This window comes from Morone saxatilis, unplaced genomic scaffold, assembly GCF_004916995.1.
Source record: "Morone saxatilis isolate NCDOM2014 unplaced genomic scaffold, NCSU_SB_2.0 Contig16, whole genome shotgun sequence".
Classification (NCBI taxonomy): Eukaryota; Metazoa; Chordata; class Actinopteri; family Moronidae; genus Morone; species Morone saxatilis.
The window spans coordinates 3,128,120-3,135,529 of record NW_023339718.1 but is presented as its reverse complement, the minus strand read 5'-3'; the positions used below and the strand labels follow the sequence as shown (position 1 = coordinate 3,135,529).

The following is a 7,410-nucleotide window of genomic DNA, read 5'->3' as shown; positions in this document are numbered from 1 at the left end:
AGACATGATGAAGACATGATGAAGTCCTGTCAGCTACCACTAGAGGTCCGTCCCACTGAGGCGGTGAAACCAACCCAGGACGGCACACTGGGTCGCTGGTCGAGGCAACAAACTCTGTCCAGCACAGTCTGGGTGACAGGACAGCGACTGTTCACCAGCTGGCACAGTTGGTTAATGGCTCACTATGAAAAACAAGCTGACAGTATAGCGTTAGTTTGTTGACGGTAGGCTCATTATAGGAAAGAGTTTTTGGTGTTTTTTTTGGGGTTGTGTTGGCTCGGGCTAACTTTAACTTAGCACGCCAGCTAGCTCAGAACTTAATAACCTGTTTTGATGTTACATTTTGCAGAAGAAGTTAAGAGTTGTTGGGAAAGTGTTTTTGTTTTAAAAATGCAGTTTGTTTCGACAGCACATGCGGAGGAGCAGTTTTGACTTTTGAGCTGTCAACAAAGCTCGCTGACGTTAGCTGTCCTGGCTAGCCCTGCAGCTAGCTCCCCTGCTAACATGGCCAAAACAGAAAACGGCCGTCAATCAGTGGACACAAGAAGTATCCGGACCATCAGCAGCAGCCACATTGACGACGAAAGCTCTTTGGGCTCAGACTCGGAGATCAATGGCTTCACCAGCGACAGACAAACCGATAGATATGGATTCATCGGCGGGGCTCAGCAGTACACGGAGGCGTCGTAAGTTGCAGCTCTGCAGTGATTCATTGCTTTGACTTCCATCTGTGTTGTGTTTCCAGTGCTGCTGGCTTCATGTAATCCACTTTAGGGTTGACATGTTGCAGTTTTAATGTACTTATGCTGACTTGTTGTGTCTCTCCCAGCCAGCTGCGTGGCACGGTGTGTTATTTACGCCTCACACACACACACAATGGGATGGATTGTGAAAACTTGCAGGCTGTGGGTAGAAAGGGATTGCATGCAGCTAAATTAGTATACAAGGACGCAAGGAAAAATGCATCTGTAATGCGTTACAGTTACAGATAAAAGAGAGAATCAGATTACAGTTGCATTCAGTAAAAATGGGGTGTTATTCAGCAGGATTATCATTTTAATATACATCAGTTTTCCTTTTCTTTCCGTTTTCTTTTCAAAGGTCACATTGTCGCAACAATACTTCTTATTGTTGTTTCTTTTCCTCTTGTTTTTGTTTACACTTTTCTTATCACTTTAACTCTCAAAGTAATGTGAAGTAATCAGGTTACGTTACTTTTATGTTGTGATACTTGGTTCATTTTTTAACAGGTAATTAAGAATTATCCCCCCCAACCCTGATAACATGTAGCGTCATTCTCCATCATGTAAACCATTTGCTCATGCAGATATTGAAAGCTGCAAAAGCAAATCCACACCGTCTTGTTTGTTCCGTTTTTCATTTGAATTAAATTATTCACAGCCTTTGTGAGCCAGTTGCTCTTGTTTTCTTTCCTAAGAGGGCATTTCTTTCTTCCCCTTTTCACTGGGGGCCTTGAGCCGACGTTCGAGTGCTGAAACGAGTGGAAGGAGTGAGTTAAAGTTGTGCCAAGCGCTGGCTGCCTGGGAGCTTCCTGTTTTCTGGAGCATTGGCAGACTTGGAGCCACAGCTCTGGTGCCCCGTTACTAGAGGGCCTCTTTTGGCTCCCGGTTTTATAGGTGGTCACAAACCCAGGGTTGAACTTACACTAGTTGGCAGAGATTGAAAGCAACTCATCGTCTCTTAAGGTTGGTAGAGGCTGAAGCTGGAGTGTAACATATTGGTGTGCTGATCCCCAACATACAATATAGCCTACGACTTTTTTTTTAGCTGCAAAAGGGCCGTCCCAAGTTAAAAAAAAAACCTCTTTGAAGACGTTTGAACCCTGCAATTACAGGCTTGTGCTGATGAGATAATAACACAGCTTAGTAAAGCATCAGACCTCATTCATAATGTAGGTTCGACTTGCTTACGTTTTCTTTTTTCTTTCTCTTCTGGAGAATATTATGTGCAGTCCCTACTTTTTATTTATTTTTTGCCTGTAAATGTTTAGAAGTTAAATGACATCACAAGACAGCCGAGTCCTCGCTGCTGCTCTTTGAGGTTAAACCGGCTGTGCTATTAAAGGGGCTGGATCTGAGTTTGTGTCTTTTTATAGTCTCATCAAAACAAGGTAGTAGCTGTTAATTTTGACTCACTGCACAGTTTACTGACTGCGTATGAGCGACGGCCACACACGCAGATCTGTCTGCCCACGCAGAAGGATGAGCAGCCTCTCTAGGGATGGTTTCTTGTTTTTGTCACAACCTCCTAACAAACAGGAGCCTGCTGCCTTTAAAGACGTGTTATGTTTATCTCATTAAGAGTTTTATTTCACACTGAGAGTTTATTTACATGTTGTTCAGTCTTATTTGGTTTATTATTGATTTAATGTGCAACATAAGTGCATTGATCTCTCCTGTCTTTTCCCCGATGTGTCCACAGAGCTAAGGATGTGCCTCCAGAGGTGCTCAGGCAAAGGGAGGTGAAGTGGCTGGACATGCTCAGCCACTGGGACAAGTGGATGATCAAGAGATTCAATAAGGTCTGCACAACTCAATAACACAAAATGTCAGCTGGCTGGTTTGTACGCGCTGCACGGTGCTTGCCATGGGGATAGGTCCGATCTGGATCGGCTCAGTTTTTACTGAAGCTTTCATAAAGCGTGCCTCTCAGCTTTACCACCATTGTCTGCAGGCTGCAGTTTTTCCCTCCCGAGCAGTTCTGAACACATGATCAGACAAGGCAAATGGCAGTGCTCAAGTATTTGATTGCACAAGGACGAGACTTTTGTGGACACATTGTTTGCAGCTTCACTTGTCTAGCTGGTTCTGTGTGAAACGCTCTCAGCAATTCAGCACAGGGCCTCAACTTCACCTCATTTCCATGAGTCAGCAGCGGGGCAGGACACGACCCATCCCTTTATCGCTCCATGCACCATGTGACAAATTGACAGTCTCAGATTCAGGGTGGGGCTGTATTGACTTCCTATGAGACAACCATGTAATAGAGGTGCTGTGGGTGCAAACTATAGCTGTACTCAAATGCAAGAGCAGCTATTCAGAGAGAAAAGCACCTCACGAGAAGAAGAGACGGTGTATTTGAGCTGCAAGCAGTTTCCACATGCCTGTTGTTGTACACAAAGGCTCAGGGAAGGGCAGTGAAGGTCAGGGTTTCTGTTCCCTTATTGTGTTTTTGGTTCACTGTAACTTTACAGCTAACATACTCTCCTTGGGGAAGTGTACCAGCTTTGTATCAGAATGAAAACAAATAAAAGAATCCAGAGATGGTAATGCAAATCAATCCAACAGCAGTGTTAGTGGCACATTGGAACACTAAGATCAAATCTGTGTTTCAGTGTGACGTAAAAGTCACATGAATTCTGATATGACTGTACACACTGAGGTCAAATCTGACCTGTATCTGATTTGGGCCCAGCTCAGGTTAACTAGTAACAATAATGGTTGATTACTTCTAATAGTGCCCTTTTTTTATTATTTATATCATCAATTATACTTACTGACACAATTTTGCAAGAACTTTGTAGTAAATGTTTTGTTTAAAGTAAAAATTCCTGTACAACAGTGAGCTGTTACGGTGGTTTGAACAGATGGCTGCAATTCACATGTATCTAAGAAAAGGAACCAATACCAAGAGACGGTTTTGGTGCTTTTACCACTGACTGTAGTGTACACACTGTACCAGCTTGTATAACACCTTTCTTGCTTGTAGTGAGCCATCGTCACACGTTCCGTTTGTGTCCTGCTTTATTTGGTAAACCCACGTTCCTCTTTGGCTCAGGTGAGGCTGCGGTGCCAGAAAGGAATCCCTCCTTCTCTCCGAGGCCGTGCATGGCTCTATCTGTCAGGGGGGAAGATGAAGAAAGAGCAGAACCAAGGGAAGTTTCAGGTCAGAGAGGTGTCTTTCACTTCCTCTTTACTGCTTTATGTTGCTCATATTATTTTTAAAATTATTCTGAAATTGTTACTGAAACTGTGGCCATGCCATCACTGTTACTTTCTTTGGTTGACAACCCTGATGTGTTGTACACAGGGTGGAGACACACACATTCAGTTCTGTGAAGTTGAGAAATGAAAATGTGAAATGAAATGCTGTTTAAGAGGTGATAATACAGCTTAAATTATTATTCAAGATAGTGAAAAAGAAACTATTTGAAGAACTATTTCTGTGTTGAGTGGATTTTACAAAATATCCACTTCCTGAATTGTTTCAGTTTGGAAGCACATTCCCTAAATGCTGTCAGCGTGTGATACAGAGATCTCACAGTCTCCTGCATGTCTTTATCAGGAGCTGGACAGCGAAGCCGGGGACCCCAAATGGCTGGATGTGATTGAGAAAGACCTCCATCGACAGTTTCCTTTCCATGAGATGTTTGTGTCACGGGGAGGCCACGGGTATGCTCACGATGTGACATCACGCACTGGAATTAATGACAAAGTCCTCTTTGTCAATCAGTTTGACTGTTGTGTGTGTTGGTGTGTTGACCCTCCGCAGGCAGCAGGACCTGTTCCGTGTTCTTAAGGCCTACACACTGTACCGACCAGAGGAGGGATACTGCCAGGCTCAGGCTCCCATTGCCGCTGTGTTGCTTATGCACATGCCTGCTGAGGTACGCCTTCCCTCCACTGCACTACGTCATATGAACTGTCTTGTTTGGTGTGAGTCCACTGTGATCTTACACCGGTTGTAATACTGTGTTAGCTGCGGTTGTCTTGGCTAAAGGTAAAAGTAAAAGACAAAGTTCTGAAGGTTTGTTATTATTTTGGTCTTTAAAAGTGAAACCCTTCCATAGAAATCACACATGCTTTTCCTATCGTACTTTAGTGCTCGGTTTTAATTTGTGACCTTGGACAAGTCTATTTTTAAGCTGAACAGCACAGAGACAGACTGTACAGATGATGTCATCTGGAGAAAGATCCTGGAGCTGCTCCAGAGACTGAATAATAGCTAAACTCTTAAATGTTATGACAGCAGCCGTCGTGATGTTTTTAAGGTGTAGATTTAGATTTTCTCATTCATAGCTGTAAGCCCTTCATTCCAATAGAATGTATGTTTCTAACAAAACTGTATGAACCCAAGGACTAATTCTCTAATTGTGTTTTCATCATCATTTCAGTTTTAGCATTCCCAGCTAAGTTGTTGGGCTTGTAAATGTTGTCTACTGATCTATCTACTATTATTTGTGAGTTTTTGAAGTAACACAGCTCTAAAGAGGCAAGTTTATGAGACTTGAATATGAGAATCTTCATACCGCGGTTTACCCCGTTTCCCCATTTTGCAGAGAAACAGAGAGAGAGAGAGATGTTATCTGATTAAGCGGATACGGCAGAAATCTTACATTACGGAGCGTCAGTGAACGCACCACTGCAGATGTCACTCACTAACGTTAGTTTCGGTTTGGACCCACTTGAAAACTGAATCACGGGTGGGAGTTTATGAACGTACTGCGATGGAAAAGTCAGCAGAGACACACAGGGGAGACGAGGAGCGGAGAGAGAGACAGAAAGAGGCGGAGCAAGCGGGCGTTGTTTGCCGTGAGTGAGCAGAGGTCCAGGCTAGGTGTGTTCTCTGTTTTGCAGTGTGGGAGGAGAGAAACGTTTCGAGCAGATTAAAGTAGTAAAAATAAACACTAAAATAACGGTGGAAAATGACCTAGAATAACCTACTGTCAACACAAATACCAATATAGGCCTACACCGCTACCACCCCACGGGCCGCCGCAGTTACACTGTCTTAACGAGAGCTCAACAGTCCAGGGAGCGAGTGTGTCGCGGTTCTGTCTCTCGGATCCGCGACACGAGACCGTGGACTTTTGTGTCGCGATTTCGGTCTTGGTTTCAGAACCGTTACAGCCCTAGTGCACTCGCATCGCAAACGTCTGTCTCGGACCACCGATTCAAATCGGTGAATCTCTCCATCCCTAGTCCATACAGGACATAATGAACAGTAATAGAGCTGCAATGAAGAAGACCATGTCAACATTGTCTCTTGACCTCTCTGTAGGGACCGTGGAAGGACGGGAGGGGACCGACGCAGCAGGGACCCCTACAGTAACCTGATGACTCAGAAAGAGAAGGAATGGGTAACCAAAATCCAGATGATGCAGCTGCAAAGTACTGACCCTTACCTGGATGACTACTACTATCAGGTTGGTTTTTGATGTAGTAACTATTAATGTTTGGCTTGTCTTGGTTGGGTGTTTATGTTCTTCATTGACCTTCATCAGTTCAGATATGGATTCATATAATCTCATTGATTTCACTCAATGTGTATATGCATCCATGTCATCTCAAATGAAATAATCAGGCTGAAAAACTAACAATTATGTTTTTTCTATCTTATTTTTGTTGTAGTGTTTAGTCTGTAAAATGTCAAAAAGAGTGAAAAATCCAAAACCCAAATATATATAATTAATAATGTATTAACAATTATATAAAATGCATTTATTCTGCAGTAGGTGTTGTCATTTTACATAGTGTATATATGCATCTTTCTTTCTTTTCTTTTTTTATGTTTGCTTTTATTTTGGCTGGCAGGCTGGTGTAGGAATTTCTCACCTTACAGTTCATGGTGGTGACAGTCAGACTGTCAGAGGTAGGGTTAGGTACTGAACTACTGAGAGTAACTGAGTATAGACAGAAAGAGAGAGCGAGTCTACATCTCTCCTGCAGCTTGTTTAAGTCACAGTGAATGTGGTGCTCAATTAATAAGTTTTTTGACAGATGTCAACAAATAGACAGCAATTGTGACAATGCAATTATCATACATGTATAAAGCAAAATGCCACCGTTGCATTCAGCCTCTCATAATACTTCTACTTTAAGCTGGTCAAATTTGAAAAAGCATCTTTTTGTCTTTGCTTTTTATCCAGCTGACAAACTGTTTTAGCCCTCAGGATGTCTTTTCTTGTGAGAGCGAGGCTCTGCAAAAACAACCTGGAAGTGCTAGTGTGGATGCTGATTGTTTTAAATATATCATTGTGGTACATTTCTGAATGGCTGTTTGTCAGAAAAGTCATGTACTTTGAAGACATGTTGTAAAGGGTGCCATTTTGTCAGTTTGTAGTCTAAATTAGTTTAATAATAAAAATAATCATACTTTGTAGAGAGTTATTTACTATTAGCTTCAAAGTTGGTTAATGATTATTGACACTTACACTTTGTGTGTGTGTGTGTGTTTGTGTGTGTACACATGTAGAACTACTATGAGAAGATGGAGAAACGTCAGGAGAGGGAGAGAGACAGCAGCAAGAAGGAACACACCACCAAGCTGATCACCCCGCAGGTTGCCAAGGTTGAACACACCTACAGACCAGGTAAACAAAAACAGAGCACACCAGAGTATTCTCTGCACTCCATAGTACGTGGTAACACACACAAATGATAGTGTAGA

At 42.7% G+C, this 7,410-nt stretch overlaps 1 protein-coding gene across 2 annotated transcripts in view; it reads left to right on the top strand.

The window, feature by feature from the left end:
* Positions 1–57: 57 nt before the first annotated feature.
* The window catches only part of LOC118325598 (TBC1 domain family member 10A-like), a 17,544-nt gene continuing 10,191 nt past the window's right edge, over positions 58–7,410 (top strand). The window contains exons 1-6 of one of the 2 annotated variants that reach the window (XM_035658320.1): positions 59–224; positions 410–686; positions 2,443–2,542; positions 3,799–3,906; positions 4,306–4,412; positions 4,513–4,627. In XM_035658320.1, the coding sequence (XP_035514213.1) occupies positions 505–686; positions 2,443–2,542; positions 3,799–3,906; positions 4,306–4,412; positions 4,513–4,627 (612 nt within the window). In that variant the 5' untranslated portion in view covers positions 59–224; positions 410–504. Of the gene's footprint in view, positions 687–2,442; positions 2,543–3,798; positions 3,907–4,305; positions 4,413–4,512; positions 4,628–7,410 lie in introns of both variants that reach the window. The other variant, XM_035658319.1, reaches the window with a different exon arrangement.